At 41.9% G+C, this 23,257-nt stretch overlaps 1 protein-coding gene across 1 annotated transcript in view; it reads right to left on the minus strand.

The window, feature by feature from the left end:
• Positions 1–585: 585 nt before the first annotated feature.
• Positions 586–23,257, minus strand: part of vwc2l (von Willebrand factor C domain containing 2 like) — a 33,582-nt gene continuing 10,910 nt past the window's right edge. Inside the window, exon 4 of the mRNA XM_043693344.2 lies at positions 586–1,398. Within this exon, the coding sequence (XP_043549279.1) occupies positions 1,247–1,398 (152 nt within the window). The 3' untranslated portion in view covers positions 586–1,246. The remainder of the gene's footprint in view (positions 1,399–23,257) is intronic.

Below are 23,257 nucleotides of genomic sequence, written 5' to 3' on the forward strand. Positions count from 1 at the left end.
ATAAATTGCGCTTACTTGCAACTGCAGATAGACGAGGATTCTCAGAAGCATGCTACAATAAACATTCTTAAGAGTTTGTATCAATACATAAGAGACTGCCACTTGGGGTATCATTAGTCTGTGCGATTGTTCAGCTGACAATGGAGAACATTTTACAAGGTATACCCCAGGTCGCCATTTATCCAGATGACATGCTGATAACATGAAAGAAGCACTTAGAGTTCTTAGACATAGTCCTGAGACGTTTTTCCCAGAAATCCAGTTCACCCTGAGAGCTGGCTCTGAAGGAGCTGGATCAGTGTCAAGGACACTAAACGTGTAAATAAATGGTGACTTAGTGACAGGATATCGGCCTACGTGTAGTTATTGCACAGCCCATGGCTTTTCAACTCAAAGGGAGAATGCTAGCCACTGAGCCACAATTTACACTTTCACATCATTGATCATGTATCTGGGTCAAATTTAGGTCTGGCTGTATTCCTCTCCACTAATTATCCAATAGTGCAACATCAGCAGCTGTAGCAGTAAACAATCTGTGTCTTCCACTTTGCGCCATTTCATATAAAAAAGGACAACTAAAACGCATTCTGCAGAATGTCACAATTTATATTTAACAAAATAATATATTTTATAATATATGCTTATTTACCACACTAAGTACAGTTGCGCTATAATTCCACATTGTAAATTATTTTCATTGGAATATTCTCATTTACATTTTCAGGCACAACATCAGTGTATAAGACTATAAAATGAACAGTCTTTTCCTGTGACAACTTCCCTCAGTTAATTGTCAAATGAAGATGAAGCAGACAGCAAAATGCAGAGAAAATCACAGCTAAACTAAATCCAAAATTTCTAAATGTATCACAGTTTGCCTGCAAACAGCCTCTAATGGTTAAGTGCAAATGGGCAGTGGAGTCAAGAACAAGGAGAAATCCTTCAGATGAGACAAGAAGCAACAGCAACAGACGTAAAAATTGCAAAGTGAAAACGTCTCTGTAATCAGCAGTCAAAAAGTCAATTTAATCTTCGACAAGAAATGGCACTCACAGGTAGATTGAGATGATTGACAATGTAAAAAAATAGTGTTTCACCAAACAGTGTTTGCACCAGGAATCTAAATCTTCTGGTGACTATTGCAATGGGTAGAGCTAGGCAATTTTTTTTTTGGCTATACAGCACACAAAGGTGCTGCTTTGCTGGCAGTTAGTTATCGGTGGAACAGTTTGCTGCATCATCCAGGTCACAGGCGTTCACATTCGCGTTTGACACAGGTAGCCTGTCGCTCTGTCTTCCACCAGTCCCCATTCTGTGAGCAGTAGCATATGGTGCAGTCATCTACTTTCACTTCCTTCCCTGCTGGGATTATTGTAGAACCTGCAAAACAGTTGGGACCTAAACAAAAAAGTAAGCAGATGCACCGGGGCACCGAGTGTTAGTAACAGGGGCAATCACTACATCGCTAAATTAAAAACTGCAAATCTGAAGTGTGAAAACCGAAAACTGGAGATAAAAACTAATAAGTCACATCTGCATAAATGCCAGGCTGATGCTTAGGGTATATAAAATATCACAGCCTGCCTCTTTATAGATATCCATTGTGCTTATCTCCAGATTCAGCAAATGCTTTCTCCTGCTTGAAGCACTTTTATATTCAAGATGTTTCAGTAAAGTCATAAATATCTTAATATGGGTAATGAAATCAAAATACAGATATGGTTTTACTTTATAAATTGGTCTTTAACCCTCTAACTGTTTAATTTTGCACAGAACAGCCATTCAAAATTTATTTTAGCATATATAATTAAATAGTGATTTGATGGTCTATTAAATTGAAAGACTTTTGTTTTAATCCCTCATTAGTTTATTCTTTATTCTGAATTTAGTCATATAAGCAGATACATCTGAATATCACAACTTGGAGTTTTGTTCACAGGCACATTTCATGTATAGACATTGATCCAAGTGTTGCTAAAATAGTTATGAATTATTTAAATTCATCATTCATAGTATGTGGGTGTTGCAGACTAGATCAGCATTTACTGCTCATCCCAAACTGTCTTTGAGAATGAATGGTGAGCTGCAGTCTATGGAGGGCTAGATACACACACAGTGCTGTTAGGAAAACAGTTCCAGCATTTTGACCCAGTGATAATGAATGAATGGTGATATAGATACAAGTCAGGTTGGTGTGTGACTTGTAGGGGACTGTGCAGATGGTAGTATGCCCTTGCATCTATTCTCTTGTCCTTCAAGGTAGGTTCAGAAGTGCCAACAAAAGAGCAGTGGTGAGTTACTTCAGTGCATCTTGCAAATGACATACCATCAGAGCAGTGTGTGACATTAATGAAGAAAGTGCATGTTGAACATGGTGGACGTGGTGATAATCAAGCTGGGTGCTTTGTCCTGGATGGTGTTGAGCTTCTTGAGTGTTGTTGGAGCTGCACCCATCCAGGAGAGTAGGAAACATTCTATCACATTCATGACTTGTAAACAGCAGACAGATTCATTGGAGTCAGGAGGTGAGTCACAGAGTTCTGAGCCACCGGACAAATCCAGTTCAGTTTCTGGGATCAATGGTAACTCCACTTTGTTGATCGTGGGGGATTGAGCAAAGGTAACAGCATTGATCATCATGGAGAGATGGTTGAGATGATAATTACTTGGTATTTCTGGTACAACATATTTGCCCAAGCTAGGATGTTCATAGAATCATATAGTACAGAAGGGGTTCTTAAGCCCGTTAAGTCTCTACCCCCAAAATTACACTAAATCCACATTAGCTTCACCTTCCAGCACTAGGCCCATAGCCTCGAATGTTTTGAAATTTCAAGTGCTCATCCAAATATTATTTAAAGGCTACCCACCTCAACTATCCTCCCAAGCAGCGTATTGCAGGCCCTTACCACACTGCAGGCAGACATTTTTCTTCAAATCCTCTCTAAACCCCCTACTATCCACATTAAAACTGTGCCCTTTTGTTATGGACCTTCAACTAAGTAGAATAGTTGCTTTCTATCCGCCCTGTCCATGCTTCTCATAATCTTAAACACCTCAATCAAGTCCCCCATCCCCCAACCAACCTTCTTTGCTCCAAAGCTGATTCAGTCTCTCCTCATAGCTAAAGTGTTCCATCTGAGGCAACATGTTGTCCAGGCCTTTCCATAAATGGACATGGACAGCTTCAGTATATCTGCACTAACTTGTATAATCATTAGTGATCATTCCATTTCTGTCTGGATGATATAGCATGGAGTCATATAGCATGGAAACAAACCCTTCGGTCCAACTTGTTCAAGCTGACCAAGTTTCCCAAACTAAACTAGTCCCACTTACCTGAGTTTGGCCTATATCTCTCTAAATCTTTCCTATTCATGCACCTGCCCAAATGTCTTTCAAATGTTGCAATTGTACCTGCATCTAAGATTTCTTTTGGCAATTCGTTCCACATACGAATCATATATGTGAAAAAGTTACCCTTGAGATGCCTTTTAAATCTTTCTCCACTCACCTTAAAAATATGTCTCGTAGTTTTGAATTTCCACACCCTAGGGAAAAGTATTCACCTGATCTCTGCCCCTTATGAATTTACAAACCTCTATAAAGTCAACCCTCAACCTCCTATGCTCCAGTGAAAGAGGTCCCAGTCTATCCAGTCTCTCCTTATAACTCAACACCTTGGTAAATCTTTTCTGAATCCTCTCCAATTTAATAATATCCTTTCTATAGCAGAGTGGCCAGAACTGCACATAGTATTCCAAAAGTGGCCTCACCAACATCCTCTACAACCTCAACATAACATTCCACCTCCTATACTAAATGGTCTGAGCAATGAAGGCAAGCATGCTAAATGAGTTCTTAAGCGCTTGCCTATCTGTGATGTAACTTTTAAAAGAACTATAACTCTGAAACCCAAGGTCTGTCAGTTTGACAAAACTCTCCAGTGCCTTATCATTAATTGTATATGTCCTACCCTTGTCTGCTTTATCAAAATGCAACACCTTGAATTTATCCAAATTAAAGTCCATCTGCTAATCCTCAACCCATGGCCGACTTGATCAAGATCTCTTTGTGATCTTAGATAACCTCCTTCATTGTTGGCTATACCACCAATGTTGGTGTCACCCACAAACCTACCAATTATGCCTCCTAAATTCTCATCAATGATAAACGACAGTGGACCCAGCACCAATCCCTGCGCAATACTGCTGATCAGAGGCCTCCAGTCTGAAAAACAATCCTCCACCACCACTTCTATCTCCTACTGTCAGGCCAATTTTGCATCCCAATTGAAAAGCTCTCCCTGAATCCCATGTGATCCAACTATGCTACCCAGTCTACCACGTGGAACCTTGTTTAGGGGCTTTACTAAAGTTCATGTAGACAACATCTACTGCTCTGCCCTCATTGATCTTTTTACTTATGTCCTCAAAAAACTCAAGCAAACTATCCCTAAAGTCTTGAAGAAATAGATAAAAATGGCAAGGCCGAGAGCACTCCCATGAGGAACTCCTGTAGAGTTTCCTGACACTGATATTTGACCTTGAAGAACTACAAAAGCCTTCCTTCATGCTGAGTATGACTCAAACCAGCATTAGAATTCCCCCTGATTCGCACTGACTCGAGTTTTGCTCGGGCTCCTTAATGCCACACTTGATCAAATGATGTCAAAGTCGATCACTCTCATTTGATGTTTGGAATTCAGCTCTACTGATATATTCGAACCAAAGATGTAATGAGACCAGGAGCTGAGTGATCCTGGCAGAGCTCAAACAGAGTGTCAGTAACGCAGGTTATTGCTCAGGAAGTGCTGCTTGACAGCATTGTTGATGACCCCTTCATCACTTTTATGATGATTGAGAGTAGACTGATAGCGTAGTAATTGCCCAGTTTTAATTTTGTAGACAGGACACATCTTGGCACTTTTCCATATTAACAGGTGAATATCAGTGTTACATCTGTACTGAAACAGCTTAGCTCAAGGCATAGCTAGTTTAGGAGCACAAACTTTCAGTACTATTGGTCCAGGACCCATTGCTTTTGCAACATCCATTATCTTCAGCCATTTCTTGATATCACATGATGTGAATGAAATTGGCTGAAGACTTGCATCTGTGATGCTGGGGACCACTGGAGGAGGTTGAGATGGATCATCCATTTCTGTCTGGAGATTATTGCAAATATTTCAGCCTTATCTTTTGCACTGATGTGCTGGGCTCCCCCTTTATTAAGGATGGGATTTATGTGGAGATTCCTCTTCCTGTCTGTTACTTAATTGTCCACTACCATCCACGACTGGATGTAGAAAGACTGCAGAGCTAGATTTGATCCACTGGTTGTGGATTTGCTTAGCCCTATCCATCACTCGCTGCTTCAGCCATTTGGCTTATAAGTAGTCCTGCATAGAAACGTCATCAGGTTGACACTCCAGTCCTTGATATGCCTGGCTTGATCCATGAGATATGCCAGACCATGAGCTTACAGGTTGGGGTTGAGTATAGTGCTGTTGTTGACGGCCTACAGTACCTCATGAAAGCAAATAAGAGGCCATCCAGTCCATTGTGATGATTGAGGCTGTTCCAAAGATCAATCTGACTAGTCTCATCATCCCCATTCTGTCTCTGTGGGCATGCAAATGTTTCTTTTCAAGTCGATATCCAAATGTTTTTTGGGACATTATTAATAAGTCTGTTCCAATCACCCTTCCAGGAACTGTGTTGCAGACCACATTAACTCATTGGGTGGAAAGAAAATTTCTCCTCCTCTCTCCCTGGCATTATGTTTTTTTGACATGTACAAACTGAGCACTGGTTCTCATACTGATTTCTGGAGGATATTGCTGCTTGCTTTCATCTAATCTGAAAAACAACCTCTCTTCGGTACTCTTGTCTCTTAGCCTATTTAGTAGCTGTGTTGTCACCACCCACAGATTTCAATGAAAGAAAAGTCTTTAAAAATTAAAGGGCTTCAACTATAACACAGATACAAGTGTTACATATATCATTGTTGTGTATCTGAGGAGCAGAGAGGTCAAATATTTTGCAAGCAAATGAAAAATCCTCCAGTTGATTTTGTAGAGTTAACAAACTTGATTTGAACAGCCACAAAATCTCTGTCACATGGTTTGACTGCATGTTTCATTTCTAATAACTCAAATATGCAGGGCCTTCCATTAATTTAATGAGTCCCCATTACAGAAATAATAAGGCTGAAGCTACAAGTCACCCAGTTTGAAAATGACATTATATTACAAAGGGAAATATGGGCGATTTTCAAGAATATGAGCCATAAATAAAATATAGTCACAAATAAAAAAAATGTCTTGTTGAATTTATCAGATAGAGAATGGAAGGTGGAAGTTGCTGTCTCTGGGGACAGCTGAAGCGAGTAGCACAGCTGCATTCCAGCGGAAACTCATAAATGGATTCCAGAGACGAAAGGCATCAAAGTGGAGATCAAAGTTTGTGAGAAGATTTGTAGCTCGGGTGCTTGTTGCTGTGGTTCTGTTCGCCGAGCTGGAAGTTTTTGTTGCAAACGTTTCATCCCCTGTCTAGGTGAAATCCTCAGTGCTTGGGATCCTCCTGTGAAGCACTTCTGTGGTGTTTCCTCCGGCATTTATAGTGGCCTGTCCCTGCCGCTTCCGGTTGTCAGTTTCAGCTGTCCGCTGTAGTGGCCGGTATATTGGGTCCAGGTCTATGTGTTTGTTGATGGAGTTTGTGGATGAGTGCCATGCTTCTAGGAATTCCCTGGCTGATCTTTGTTTCGCTTGCCCTATAATGGTAGTGTTGTCCCAGTCAAATTCATGTTGCTTGTCGTCTGCGTGTGTGGCTACTAAGGATAGCTGGTCGTGTTGTTTCGTGGCTAGTTGATGCTCATGGATGCGGATCGTTAGCTGTCTTCCTGTTTGTCCTATATAGTGTTTTGTGCAGTCCTTGCATGGGATTTTGTACACTACATTAGTTTTGCTCATGCTGGGTATCGGGTCCTTCGTTCTGGTGAGTTGTTGTCTGAGAGTGGCTGTTGGTTTGTGTGCTGTTATAAGTCCTAGTGGTCGCAGTAGTCTGGCTGTCATTTCAGAGATGTTCTCGGCGAACAGAACCACAGCATCAAAGTGGAGACAGTGGGAATATGGTCAAGGTTAGAGTGGTGCTGGAAAAGCACAGCAGGGAGAAGCAGGAAAATCGATATTTCGGGCAAAAGCCCTTCATCAGGAAGGATCTCAGTGAGTCCCTCTCTCTCACTGCAACCCCATAACTACCTTGAAGAAGTTCTCCTCCTCTCTCTACAAGGATCTCAGTGAGTCTCTCTCTCTCTCTCACTGCAGCCTCCTCCAGCATCTGCAGTACTCACTTTCACCTAGTGGGAGTATGGTGTTGAGGTAAGAGGATCAGCCACAATCATGTTGAATAGCAAAGCAGGCAGACTACCCCTTGGTTGGACGAGACTCAAGACATTAACCCTGTTTCTCTCTCCGCGGATGGTGCCAGACCCCCTGAGTTTCGCCAGTACCTCCAGTTTTCAGCATCTGCAGGATTGGATTTTAATCTAGTCCTGAGGCTCAGATATGTCCAAATTGACCTATTGCTTTATAATTTCACCTGAACCTATTGATTACATTAGCATTTTGTGATTGGAAACATATATCCATTGCTCACCTGTTACCTTTCACAGTTGAAAATGTGAATAAATAATCCTACTTGTGATGGGAAAGTTAGTCACCTAACATGGCTATGGAAGACTGACAACTCAAGTACCAAAGCCAGCAGTCAGATCTTTCCAAGCAAGCTGCAAGCTAATATCTCTGGCCAGCTATTGTATTTATTCTTTAATGACACAAATTCTGATAGATCATTAAATGAATTGTGAAGTAGTGCATCCTGCCGTTAACTATTTTCCAGTAATGCGTCATTGCAAGATACTTAAATTATTTACTTGAAGTTAAAGTCCAGCAATATGGACTGTGTAGGTCATAAAATTATGAATTACATCTAGAGAATATCGATACAAAAACATAACTATATGATGGATGATTTCAGATAATTTGTTACACTGCATTTTTCTGAAACTTTTGCCTTCATTCTCTCCCATTCTCACTCTATCATGTTATATGAAGTTGGCACTAGAGAAATGACAACTTTGTACACTTTCCCATGTATTCCTGTACTCCAGTACACATGACAAGAAATTCAAAATCAAAATATACATCATGTCTCTCATTTCTCCTTTTCGAATAAGATACTGGCTTTACAAATTAGTAGAGCTATCCAGCTACAACACTGGCATTTACCCAGCAATGTGGAAATGTGCCCAGCGATATCCTCTAAGCAAACAGAAAGACAAATCCAATGCGGCCAATTACCGCCCCTTCAGTCTACTCCATGATCATTAGTGAAGTGATAAAAGAGGTCATCAACGGTGCTAATAAGCAACACTTGCTTCACAATAACCTGCTCACTCATGCTCAGTTTCGGTTCCATCAGGCCAACTAAACTCTCATTACAGCTTTCATTTAAACATGAACAAAAGATATGAACTTCAGAGAGGAGGTGTGACTGACTGCCCTTAACATCAAAGCTGCATTTGACTGAGTGTGGTACCAAGAAACTGTGTGTACAAAACTGGAGTGAGTCGTAGACCGAAAGGCCTAGATTTTCTGATACTGAGGGCACAAAAAAAGTCATAGAGTCACAGAGATGTACTGCACGGAAACAGACCCTTTGGTCCAACTCGTCCATGCCGACCAGGTATCCCAATCTAATCTAATCTCGTCCCATTTGTCAGCACTTGACCTATATCCCTCTAAACCCTTTCTATTCAGAAACACAACCAGATGCCTTTTAAATGTTGTAATTGTACCAGCCTCCACCACTTCCTCTGGCAGCTCATTCCATACACGCACCACCTTCTGCATGAAAACGTTGCCCCTTAGGTCTCTTTTATACCTTTCCCCTCTCACCCTAAACCTATGCCCTCCAGTTCTGGACTCCCCGACCCCAGGGAAAAGACTTTTGTCTATTTATCCTATCCATGCCCCTCATAATTTTGTAAACCTCTATACGGTCACCCCTCAGCCTCCGATACTCCAGGGAAAACAGCCCCAGCCTGTTCAGCCTCTCCCTGTAGCTCAGATCCTCCAACCCTGGCAACACCCTTGTAAATCTTTGATCAAGATTCCATTGTAATCTGAGGTAACCTTCTTCGCTGTCCATTACACCTCCAATTTTGGTATCATCTGCAAACTTAATTCCTATACCTCCTATGTTTACATCCAAATCATTTATGTAAATGACAAAAGGTAGTGGACCCTGCATCGATCTTTGTGGCGCTCCACTGGTCATAGGCCTCCAGACTGAAGAACAACCCTCCACCATCACCCTCTGTCTTCTACCTTCAAGCCAGTTCTGTATCCAAATGGCTAGATCTCCCTGTATTCCGTGAGATCTAACCTTGCTAACCAGTCTACTATGTGGAACCTTGTCAAATGCCTTACTGAAGTCCATATAGATCACGTCCACCACTCTGCCCTCTTCAATCCTCTTTGTTACTTCTTCAAAAGACTCAATCAATTTCGCGAGACATGATTTCACATGCACATAGCCATGTTGACTATCCCTAATCAGTCCTTGCCTTTCCAAATACATGTACATCCTGTCCCTCAGGATTCCCTCCAACAACTTGCCTACCACTGACGTCAGGCTCATTGGTCTATAGTTCACTGGCTTTTCCTTACCACCTTTCTCAGATAGTGGCACCACATTAGCCAACCTCCAGTCTTCCGGCACCTCACCTGTAACTATCGAGGATACAAATATCACAGCAAGGGGCCCAGCAATCACTTCTCTAGGTTCCCAGAGATCAGGTCCTGGGGATTTATCCACGTTTATGCATTCAAGACATCTAGCACTTCCTCCTCTGTAATATGGACATTTTCCAAAATGTCACCATCTATTTCCCCACATTCAATATCTTCCATGTCCTTTTCCACAGTAAATACAAATCAAAATACTCATTTAGTATCTCCCCCATCTCCTGCTGCTTCATACAGAGGCCACCTTGCTGATCTGTGAGGGGCCCTATTCTCTCTCTAGTTACCCTTTTGTCCTTAATGTATTTATAAAATACCTTTGGATTCTCCTTAATCCTATTTGCCAAAGCTATCTCATATCCCCTTTTTGCCCTCCTGATCTCCCTCTTAACCATATTCCTACTGCCTTTATACTCTTCTAAGGATTCACTTGATCTATTCTGTCTATACCTGACATATGCTTCCCTCTTTTCTTAACCAAAACCTAATTTCTGTACTCATCCTGCATTCCTTACACCTACCAACTTTCCCTTTCACCCTGACAGGAACATACTGTCTCTGGAGTCTTGTTGTCTCATTTCTGAAGGCTTTCCATTTTCTAGACCTGCGAACATCTGCCACCCAATCAACTTTTGAAAGTTCTTGCCTAATACCATCAAAATTGGCCTTCCTCCAATTTAGAGCTTCAACTTTTCGATCTAGTCTGTCCTTTTCCATCACTATTTTAAATCTAATAGAATTATGGCCCCAAAGTGCATCTCCACTGACACCTCAGTCACCTGCCCTGCCTTATTTCCCAAGAGTAGGTCAAGTTTTGCACCTACACTAATAAGTACATTCACATATTGAATCAGAAAATTTTCTTGTACACACTTAACAGATTCTTCTCCATCTAAACCCTTAACACTGTGGCAGTCCCAGTCTATGTTGGGAAAGTTAAAATCCCCTACCATAGCTACCTTGTTATTCTTACAGACAACTGGAATGAGAAGTGTTCATCCTGGAGTTCAGTTACAAGTGGTGTACCACCAGCATCTGTTTTGGGGCCACTGCTGTTTGCCATTTTTATAAATGACCCAGATGAGGGTGTAGAAGGATGGGTAAGTAAATTTGCAGATGACACTCAGGTCAGTGGAATTGTGGATAGTGCTGAAAATGTTGCAGGTTACATAAGGGCAGAGATAAGCTGCAGAGCTGGGCTGAGAGGTGGCAAATGGAGTTTAATGTGGAAAAGTGCGAGGCGATTCACTTTGGAAGGAGTAACAGGAATACAGAGTACTGGGCTAATGTAAGATTTTTGGTGGCATAGTTGAGCAGAAAGATCTTGGTGTCCATGTACATAGATCCTTGAAAGTTGTCACCCAGGTTGATAGGGCTGTTAAGAAGGTATAATGGTGTGGTTGCTTTTATTGGTGGAGGGATTGAGTTTCGGAGCCACAAGGTCATGTTGCGGCTGTATAAAACTCAGGTGCGGCCGCACTTGGTGTGTTGCGTACAGTTCTGGTCACCGCATTATAAGAAGGATGTGGAAGCATTGGAAAGGGTTCAGATGAGATTTACAACAATGTTGCCTGATATGGAGGGAAGGTCTTATGAGGAAAGGCTGAGGGACTTGAGGCTGCTTTCGTTAGAAAGAAGAAAGTTGCGAGGTGACTTAATTGAGACATATAAGATAATCAGAGGATTAGATAGGGTGGACAGTGAAAGCCTTTTTTTGGATGGTGATGGCGAGCACAAAGGGACATAGCTTTAAATTGAGGGGTGATAGATATGGGACAGATGTCAGAGGTAGTTTCTTTATTCATAGAGTAGCAGGGGCATGAAAGACCCTGCTTGCAACAATAGTAGACTCACCAACTTTAAGGATATTTAAATGGTCATTGGATAAACATATGGATGAAAATGGAATAGTGTAGGATTGATTGGCTTCAGATTGGTTTCACAGGTTGGCGCAACATCGAGTGTCAAAGGGCCTGTATTGCATTGTCATGTTCTGTGTTCTATCTGACTGTTTCTGTGGCTTTTCTCCCTTCCTATAACTGATATTCATCACACCACTGGCTCTTGTAAATTTCTCATTGCCTCTAACTGTTGCTCCAACCGATCCATTCAATTTGATAGGATTCGCTACCAAAGACACTTCCAGCAGACATACTCCCCAGTAACATGTAATCTCTTTCTAAACTTTTACATCCGACAAGAACAACATATCACTCTACCAAAAACCGTCTTTGCTCCTTCACAATCTACAGACCCAGAAAAGACCCACAAATTCATCAAATGAAACTCAGTGCTAGTCTGAGATAAGTGACAACCTTGGTAATTAAGAGCAAGTGAGTATTTCTACTGTCCAATCTTTAAAGTAACAATCCTGTTTAGATTAAGACTGTTGAAGTATGAAGAGTGTAGATTTAATTGTCTTTCAACAAGGGAATTGAATAGAAGGAAAGTAGTTTAATGGTAATTCATGGCATGACAGCTCAGCTTGGTGGAATGCTCCTTCTATATGATAAGGGAAGTCAAGGACATTTTCCAGTGCCTAAGATGACCACATGTGTAGAGCACATCTCCAATCGCAGCTAATGGAAATCCATGTTTCAGAGCTGGGTGATGGCTGGAGTCACAGTGGAATATTGGCAAGGCTGAGATCTTTCGAGGGGCTAAAGGTATCAAAGGGCTTGGGGAGAGAGCAGAAGTATGTCATTGAGATAGAAGATCAGCCATGATCTTGTTGAATGGGTGTAGTAAGCCTGATGGGCCGAATGTCCTACTCTTGCTCGTATTTTCTGATCCAATGCAGTACCTTGTGGAAAAATGTGAATGTGTCTACTTTGGCAGAATGCATAGAAAAGCAGTACACTGTTTAACTGGAGACGGATTGGAGAAATCAGTGATACAGAGGGACCTGGATGTTCTGATCCTTGAATTACGAACAGTTAATATGCAAATACAACAAAGAATTAGAAAGGCTAATGAGCGTTGGTATCTTTTGCAAGGGGAATGGAATGTATAAGTACAGAAGTTTCCCTGCAGCGGCACAGGATTGAGAAGACCACATCTGAGGTACTGTGCACAGTTCTGGTCTCCTTATTCGAAAAAGGAAACTGGAAGTTCAAAGAAGGTTCTGGAATGAAGGGCTTCTGTTATGAAGAAAGCTTGAGCAAGTTCAGCCTAAACAAAATGGAGTTTAGAAAAATGAGAGGTAATCTTATCGAAACTTAAGGACTTGATAGGATAGAAACTGAGAGGATGTTTCTTCTGGTGGGGAACACTGAAGAATAAATGGTCTCCCTTTTAAGATAGAGAGATGGGATGAGAGTCATAAGTATGTGGAATTCCTTTCCTTAAAAATCTAGAAGCTAGGTCATGGAACTATTCATGGTAGAGTTAGATCAATTGTTGATAAAACAAGGGAATCAAGGATTATGGGATGGGTGGGGTTGGGGAATAGAGACAGGAAAGTAGAGCTCAGATGACAAACATATCAAACAGTCCAAAGATGAGCAATTCAGGTGAATTGGCAATGCTAAATTGCCCATAGTGAAAGGTTCATTAGTAGGGAGTAGAGGAATGGGTCTGGGTGGGTTACTCTTCGGAGGGTTGGTGTAGACTTGTTGGGCCGAAGGGCCTGTTTCCGCACTGTAGGGAATCTAATCTAATCAAACACCAGTGAACTTATTGAATGGTGAAGGTGGCTTAAGAAGCCAAAGGGTTGACTCCTGCTCCCAAACCCTATGGCCCATGTTCCAGAACTTAACTTTCTGCAAAGTTTGGCTTACATCAACCAGCATGCACAGTGACTACATGACATTCAGTACATAACAGTGGTGAAGCTGACAGGATATGCCACCGTTTTTTAGGCTAATGGTGTAACACTGTAACTCAGACAGCAACTTCTGTGAGAATGACATTTAAGTGTGAATCTTCTCTTTTCCTAAAGTTGTTGTACCATTTACACAAAATTAATAGAGAGTGCAATTATAAAATCTCTACAGTGTAGATGCAGGCCATTTGGCCTGCCAGGTCCACACCAACTCTCTTCACAGCATCCCACCCAGACCCACCCCATCGCTATAGCCCCGCATTAAGATCTATCCTCGCTGTACATATTTTAAAGGCTATAAACAGTGATTTCTTCTAAAAAGGGGAAAGGACTACGATATTTACTTTAAGTCATTTTCCAGTGTGTCTACATTCAAGGCAATACGATTTTAAAAACTCTTCATGTCACTTCAACTTATTTCCAGTTATTGCTTCACTCCGAGTCTCAGTAAACCATTCTGCTCACAACAGGCACACCACATGCCCAAAGAATGTGGTTACTCTAAAATCAGTGCAATGGAATTTTCTAAGCCAATGGCTTGAAATTCGGTGAGTTAATGAGAGTGTGTGCTCATTAAATACAGTCAAATTTAAGAAAGCAATCAAGTCCATGAGATGCCTTTAATCATAGAAACGTGCAGCACAGTTACAGGCCATTCCATGTGCCATTGTGTTTGCCAGATCAGGAAAGACCCACTTCATTGCTTTTGCCCAGTAAGTTATTCTTTTAAGACTAAGGATCTAACTCTCTCTTTAAAGTTACTGCTAATTCTGCCTCCTCCACCCTCTCAGTCAGTACATTCTGCTAAAATCAGGTTCTTCTCAGCAATTCTTATACTTTGCCTATTGACTCTCACGTTACTGGAAGTAAAATCATCAGCACTGGGTTCAAAAACTGATAATTGTGACACAGAAAATGGGAAGTCACTGGCACAACGAAGGGGCACTATATATTTCAAAACTGAAATATGATCAATATTTTCCCATGACTGAGCAGATAAGAATCTGCAGATACTTCCACAAGCAATGACTTCCAATGCCCATTTCAAAGTTCTGCTGTATTCAGAAATCAAGATTATTGAGTCTTACTGACATATTGTACCAATAATAATCGACATTTTAAATGGAGAGCGCCCTTAGATTAACTTGCTGTCAATAGAATTTCAAAGCGCATGCTTTGGTTTGATCAAGCCTTGTGATTTATATATCTTGCATTACTGGGTCTCATTTAGGAGTGCTATTTTAGGTTACAGTTATGAATGCAAGATAATATTTTATCTCCTCAAATTTAAAGTGGAACAAAGAAGGGTAGATGATATGATCATACAAAATCTATCCAAAAACTGGTCCATTTGATTTGGTTATCACGGGGAAAGAGGCTCAGGCCAAATTCTACTACCTTTAATTATTATGTCTTAAAATTCATTCCTTGACACAAAAGAGGGTCAGCTAATGTTTCTGGACATACACACTACAATTCAGGGAGGGAAACGGAAGCAGCTACTGCTGTCCAGAGCAGAGAGAAAAATAGATTGAGTTGGCTGCTGAGGAGAGCTGATGTGCTGTTAAAAAGAAAAGGAACTTGAGGAGATTTAAGATCCAAGAGTTGCTGCAGTAGGACCTGTCGGAAGTTCATTTTCAAGGGTACCCAGATGACTCAATGATGTCACTTTCGAAAGAGACCGGAAGACTCACCTTGACAGGGCAACAGAAGGGAGCATGCTGAGAAACTGGGAGAGTTTGGAATTGAATCTAAAATGCTGAGATTGTGGTGCAGAGGGTTAGTTAATTGGAAATGTCCTCTTTCTGGAGTTCATTGTGTTGATTACCTATTAAGTAACATTTAGTCCATGCTCATTTAAATTTGTTTGTTGCAGTATAAGTCCTGAATCATGAAAGCTAATCATGTGATTCTGTTGGTTACTTTGAAATTTATATCTCTTTTAGAAAGTTATCAGCCTCTAGAGGTCTTGTAACAATACTGTATTGATTTCTGTTTTTGTTTTCACATCCATAAACACATTTCATGGATAACCATCACTTGTTCTGTAAGCTACATGTAGCAGTTTTAGATTTTTAGATTAGATTCCCTTCAATGTGGAAACAGGCCCTTTGGCCCAACCAGTCCACACTGACCTTCCATAGAGTAACCCAACCAGACCCATTTCCCTCTGACTAATGCATCTAGCAGCACGGGCAATTTAGCATGGCCAATTCACCTGACCTGCACATCTTTGGACTGTGGGAGGAAACCAGAGCACCCGGAGGAAACCCACGCAGACCTGAGGAGAGTGTGCAAACTCCACACAGACAGTTGCCCGAGACTGGAATTGACCCTGGGACCCTGGTGCTGTGAGGCAGCAGTGCTTATATGACCTTAATTACTTCAATTCAAAACAGTAATATCTAAATTATCACAAACAATTCTGAAAATGTTGGAACAAAATGTAAGGCAATTAGCATCATGTCAAGCTGGTAAAAAAGTAATTTTGTCAATTCTACAATATTTCACCCTATCATTCTAATAGCTTTATCCTATAACGGGATTCCACTATAGCATAATAAAATAGGTCTTTAAACTATCTACTCAGTACTGCAGTGTGACTGAGAATAGGTAGAATAAATGGATATTGAATGACAAGCATTATCTATGAACAATTTTTATAGTAAATTTCAAAAGATATACCCAATTATACCTCATGGGATGAAAAGTTACAGGGCTAAGGGGAAGTAGGGTAATGGATCTACCAAGGGGCCAGCACATGTACAAAATGCTGAATGACCTCCTTTTGCAGTGTATCACAATCTAATACTAAGTGAAAGGCTATTACTTGAATTGTAGCAATACTTAAAGATAAATGAATATTGGATTTGTGTCTCTTGCTTTTCAGAGGACTAAATCTTAACTGCAATTTTTCTCTCAAAAATAGTGCAAGTCCAGAATCATTTGGCACGGAAACAGTTGTTCAATTTGCATCAAGTGCACTGCATCATTTTTAAAATGCCCTAAAGATGCATGATCATAGATGCAGGTCACTGCACCATTTACCTTAACAGCTAAATCTTCTAAACAAAGTACACATTGTTTGATATTGCTACCTTATATCACCAGTGATAACTCCCATTTACCTATGTCTTATACAAGTCTCAGTCTATTGAAGGGTGAAGAGCTTTATTTCTTCAGGTGTTCATACTGAGACTGAATTAATAAGTTAATGTCATAAAGAAAGGATCAGCAAGCTCCACTTCGAGATATGTAGGGTTAATGGGCCAAATGTTTGTGCTAAAGTAACAGTGAAACAAAAGACTCTCACCATCATTTGCATGTGTATGAGCCAGCAAATTCAGGATGGAGACAAATACACAGTTAAATGTGAATATTTAAAAGTTATTGTCCAAGCTGTAGCATGTCACAGTTAGCTTTGTTGAAATAGCATCTTGCTGTATGCCTCTCCATTGAAATACTTTGAGTGTTGTGAGGTTGTTGTACATGTGCCGTAGCCTGAGCTAAATTTGTAGGGCTATTAACTTTTAAAGCTTGTAACTAACTCTCTTAAGTTAGTCTTTTAACAACAGGATAAGTGTTAACAACTACAAACTGACCTCTTACACTAAAGTGTGGTGTCTTATTTCTGCAGGTTCTGAATTATTTCAAAGAGATTATAAAAATGTCAAATTTCAAATCCGATCCTCTTACTATTTCTTTACCTTTATTCTCACTTTTTCTTAATCTACTCTTTACTTTAATTGCTTTTCTTTCTTTATCTGGTTCTACCATTGAAATCATCCATTCTAATTCACTCTCCTTCACAGTCCTGCTATTTATTTCAAATGCTGAGTTTCCTGGAATACTAAAGTTCACACACATTATGAGATGCTTTGTCTTGCTGCACTGTTACCAAGCAACTCTGTGGAGTAAATTATTTTGAGCTTGAAGGGTCTTTGGGTGAGACAAACCTAATGGCAGATTATGTTATTGTCTCTGCTGCAACAAATTTGCTCCATTATTTACAATCTTTGACTGGGAAGAGGTGAGACACAGGGAGATTGCATCCTGAAGAAAGACAACTTCCCCCTCATCTGTGAATGGGAGCGTTTTGAACAGGGATTCCATAAACCTTAGATTGTATCTGATCTTACTGCAGTTGGGGGTCTATTTCATCAGCTGACAATTTGGGAGTTGTGAATTTATATCATGATATGGCAGATTATTTGTGATCATTTTGGAAGGCTGTGCAAGATTATCTTCCTCGTCAATCTTCATTTGGCTGAATTTCTGAGGCCATTGAGCTGATCAATGGGAACGCCATGCTGGTTTGAGAATTGCTGAGAGTTTCTGCCTCCAAGATCTCAGCATGAAACACAAGCCAGATTTCTGCTTGTACAGTACAATTATCCCTGGGTAATTTTAACCTAATCCACTCATGGTGCTGTGGACAGGTTTGGACACAGTGTTAGCTTCGCATTTTGGCCAATTCTATTTCACATTAAACCCTAAGCCAGAATTTCACCTGATCCAGGGAATTCTTGACTAAGGAGTTAGGTCAGAATGGTTTTGTTTAGCAGCTTAAAGCACAGAGTGCTGACTAAAGGAACAATCAAAACCAGAAACTGGGAACATCTCTTATGATATATAAAGTCCTAATCAATCAATGATTCTTTGAATATATGCAATAAAAATGTAATACAGATTGAGAAGAATTCATAGTCTGATTTCCCACACTTCGTATGTAATGCAGGGTTCATGGGGCTTTTATCAAGACTCCGACATATCCCTGTTCACGGATCTTGAATGCCTTTGTTTAATGTCTTTGGCACTAATGATATAGCCAGAAAAAGGATTGAGGATATAAAAAGTGATTTCAGGGAGTTAGGATGGAAGCGGCAGAGCAGGACGAACAGAGTAGTGTTCTCTAGTTTACTACTAGTGCCACGAGATAGCGAGGCGAGGAACAGGGAGCGGGCACAGCTTAACCCGTGGCTGCGCAGCTGGTGTAGGAGGGAGGACTTCAGATATGTAGATAATTGGGATGCCTTCTGGGGAAGGTGGTACCTGTACAAGAAGGACGGGTTGCATCTGAACTGGAAGGGGACCAATGTCCTGGGTGGAAGGTTTGCTCGAGTAGTTCGAGAGGGTTTAAACTAGTATGGCAGGGGGGTGGGAACCTGAGCTGTATACTGGAGGTGAGAGTTGATGCAGATGAGGCAATAGCAAGAGGTAGACCAGCTAGTGGGAAGGATTTTCCTGGGAAGGAACCAGGGGATCAGTTAAAGTGTGTTTGCTTTAACGCAAAGAGTATCAGGAATAAAAGTGATGAACTTAGAGCATGGATCAGTACCTGGTGCTATGATGTTGTGGCCATAACAGAGACATGGGTTTCTCAGGGGCAGGAATGGTTGCTGGATGTTCCAGGGTTTAGAGCATTTAAAAAGAATAGGGAGGGGGGAAAAAGAGGGTGGGGCGGGGGGGGGGGGGGGGGGGGGCGGTGTAGCACTACTGATCAGAGAAGGTATCACAGCTACAGAAGCTTCCATTGTCGAGGAAGATCTGCCTACCGAGTCAGTATGGGTGGAAATTAGGAACAGCAAGGGAGCAGTCACCTTGTTAGGGGTTTACTACAGGCCCCCCAACAGCAGCAGGGAGATTGAAGAAGGCACAGGTCGGCAGATTTTGGAAAAGTGTGGACGTAGTAGTGTTGTTGTAATGGGTGACTTTAACTTTCCCAATATTGATTGGAACCTCCTTCGAGCAGAAGATTTGAATGGAGCTGTTTTTGTAAGGTGTGATCAGGAGGGTTTCCTAACTCAGTACGTTGACAGGCAGGCGAGGGGAGAGGCCATTCTAGACTTGGTGCTCGGAAACGAGCCGGGACATGTATCAGATCTTGTGGTGGGAGAGCATTTTGGTGATAGTGACAACAGCCTCACATTCTACATAGCTATGGAGAAGGAGAGGATTAGGCAAAATGGGAGGATATTTAATTGGGGAAGAGGAAACTATGATGCGATTAGACATGAGTTAGGAAGCATGGACTGGGAGCAATCGTTCCATGGTAAAGGCACTATAAACATGTGGAGATTGTTGTTGTGAGTGATGAATAAATATGTCCCTCTGAGACAGACAAGAAGGGGTAAGGTAAAGGAACCTTGGATGAAGAGAGCGGTGGAGCTTCTCGTCAAAAGGAAGATGGTAGCTTACATAAGGTGGAGGAAGCGAGGGTCAAGCTCAGCTCTACAGGATTACAGGCAGGCGAGGAAGGAGCTCAAAATTGGTCTGAGGAGACCCAGGAGGGGGCACGAGAAAGGCTTGGCAGAACGGATTAGGGAGAACACAAAGGCATTTTACACTTATGTGAGGAATAAGAGAATGGTCAAAGAAAGAGTAGGGCCGATCAGGGATAGCATAGGGAACTTGAGTGTGGAGTCTGAAGAGGTAGGGGAAGCCCTAAATGAGTTTTTTGCTTCTGTCTTTACAAAAGAAATGAACTTTGTAGTGAATGAAACCTTTGAAGAGCAGGTGTGCATGTTGGAATGGATAGAGATAGAGGAAGCTGATGTGCTGAAAATTTTGTCAAACATTAAGATTGACAAGTCGCCAGGCCCGGACCAGATTTGTCCTCGGCTGCTTTGGGAAACGAGAAATGCGATTGCTTCGCCACTTGCGAAGATCTTTGCATCCTCGCTCTCCACTGGAGTTGTACCTGAGGACTGGAGAGAGGCACATGTAATTCCTCTCTTCAAGAAAGGAAATAGGGAAATCCCTGGCAATAACAGACCAGTAAGTCTCACGTCTGTCATCTGCAAGGTGTTAGAAAGGATTCTGAGGGATAGGATTTATGACCGGCTGGAAGAGCATGTCTTGATTAAATGCAGTCAACACAGCTTTGTGAGGGGCAGGTCATGCCTCACAAACCATATTGAGTTCTTTGAGGATGTGACTAGAAAAGTTGATGAGGGTCGAGCTGTGGATGTGGTGTATATGGACTTTAGCAAGGCATTTGATAAGGTTCCCCGTGGTAGGCTCATTCAGAAGGTCAGGAGGAATGGGATACAGGGGAACTTAGCTGTCTGGATACAGAATTGGCTGGCCAACAGAAGACAGCGAGTGGTAGTAGAAGGAAAATATTCTGCCTGGAAGTCAGTGATGAGTGGTGTTCAACAGGGCTCTGTCCTTGGGCCTCTATTGTTTGTAATTTTTATTAATAACTTGGATGAGGGGATTGAAGGATGGGTCAGCAAGTTTGCAGACGACACAAAGGTTGGAGGTGTCGTTGACAGTATAGAGGGCTGTTGTAGGCTGCAGCGGGACATTGACAGGATGCAGAGATGGGCTGAGAGGTGGCAGATGGAGTTCAACCTGGATAAATGCGAGGTGATGCATTTTGGAAGGTCAAATTTGAAAGCTGAGGACAGGATTAAGGATAGGATTCTTGGCAGTGTGGAGGTACAGAGGGATCTTGGTGTGTAGGTACATGGATCCCTTAAAATGGCCACCCAAGTGGACAGGGTTGTTAAGAAATCATATGGTGTTTTGGCTTTCATTAACAGGGGGATTGAGTTTAAGAGTCGTGAGATCTTGTTGCAGCTCTATAAAACTTTGGTTAGACCGCACTTGGAATACTGCGTCCAGTTCTGGTCACCCTATTATAGGAAAGATGTGGATGCTTTGGAGAGGGTTCAGAGGAGGTTTACCAGGATACTGCCTGGACTGGAGGGCTTATCTTATGAAGAGAGGTTGACTGAGCTCGGACTTTTTTCATTGGAGAAAAGGAGGAGGAGAGGGGACCTAATTGAGATATACAAGATAATGAGAGGCAAAGGTAGAGTCGATAGCCAGAGACTATTTCCCAGGGCAGAAATGGCTAACATGAGGGGTCAGAGTTTTAAGCTGGTTGGAGGAAAGTATAGAGGGGATGTCAGAGGCGGGTTCTTTACACAGAGAGTTGTGAGAGCATGGAATGCGTTGCCAGCAGCAGTTGTGGAAGCAAGGTCATTGGGGACATTTAAGAGACTGCTGGACATGCATATGGTCACAGAAATTTGAGGGTGCATACATGAGGATCAATGGTCGGCACAACATCGTGGGCTGAAGGGCCTGTTCTGTGCTGTACTGTTCTATGTTCTATGTAATCCTTTCTACATGCCCCAATATTCATCTAAATAATAAAGTAATATGAACCATACCGAAGTCAGTGATCCGATGATAATATTGCCTTTGAGGAATGACACTCTCAATCTTGCTGACAACTTAAATTTATAAAATGCCCTTGACATATTAAAACCTCCAAAGTGAACAAAATTTTAGTACCAAAACACTGGAAGATAGATCAGGAAAGCTGACTTAAACATTGGTCAAAGAGGCAGTATTAGAAATGCAAGGCTTTAAAAGATGGCTTTGTTTTAAAGTCAAAAATTGTGTTGCTGGAAAAGCACAGCATGTCAGGCAGCATCCAAGGAGCAGGAGAGTCGACTTTTCAGGCATTAGACCTTCATCAAGGCTCATTGTGTCCATTCTTGATGAAGGGCTTATGCCCGAAATGTTGACTCTCCTTCTCCTCAGATGCTGCCTGACCTGCTGTGCTTTTTCCAATGCCACATTCTTCGACTCTGATCTCTAGCATCTGCAGTCCTCACTTTTTTCTAGGCTTTGTTTTAATGTTAATCAGAGAACACTGGAATGTTAGGGATGGGTGGGACGGGATGGCAGGGATGATTGTGATGGGAAGTGAAAGAAAGAGATGCTTTGCTGAACTTTGCTTGGGGACAGTTCCATATGACCGGTTTGCAATGGGGTCAGGGACCAGGTCAAGCCTTATTGAAAATCAGATGCAAACTCTAGTACAAAAGGAAAAGTAACTGGCCATTGTACTTGCAGACTCACAAACTTACCAAGTCAGGCTGAATATGCCAACCAGATGAAGGGAAATTGGGAATACAGACTTGATGGGCTGAAGGCCTTCTTCTGCAATTTTATGGTTCTACGCAAAGATTAGATTAGATTACTTACAGATTACTTACAGTGTGGAAACAGGCCCTTCGGCCCAACAAGTCCACACCGACCCGCCGAAGCGCAACCCACCCATACCCCTACCTTTACCCCTTTAACCTATCACTACGGGCAATTTAGCATGGCCAATTCACCTGACCCGCACATCTTTGGACTGTGGGAGGAAACCGGAGCACCCGGAGGAAACCCACGCAGACACGGGGAGAATGTGCAAACTCCACACAGTCAGTCGCCTGAGTCGGGAATTGAACCCGGGTCTACAGGCGCTGTGAGGCAGCAGTGCTAACCACTGGGCCACCGTGCCGCCCACAAAGGACTGTTTTTTGGGTTAATTATCAAGAAAATGGCCTACTGAAGATGGAACCAATGGGGAGAATTTTCAGATCTTTGTGGCATGCCTTGCCACTTAAGACCTGGAATCTGCTGATTAAGGTCTATCCCCTCAGGAGATTGAGCTGTGAGATCAGAAATATTTGTCTTTTTTGTCAGAGGGTTGGGGGGCTGTGGGTAGAAGGGAGTCAGGGGAGTTGCAGGCAAGGGCAGGGATGGTTTTCAGAGGACACACCCTTGCTCCACATCCATGCTTCCTACTGCCACCAGATTGGTGCAACTGGAAGACT

Source organism: Chiloscyllium plagiosum, unplaced genomic scaffold (genome assembly GCF_037043375.1).
Source record: "Chiloscyllium plagiosum isolate Xiang-an unplaced genomic scaffold, Cpla_swu_hap1 HiC_scaffold_7, whole genome shotgun sequence".
Taxonomy (NCBI): Eukaryota; Metazoa; Chordata; class Chondrichthyes; order Orectolobiformes; family Hemiscylliidae; genus Chiloscyllium; species Chiloscyllium plagiosum.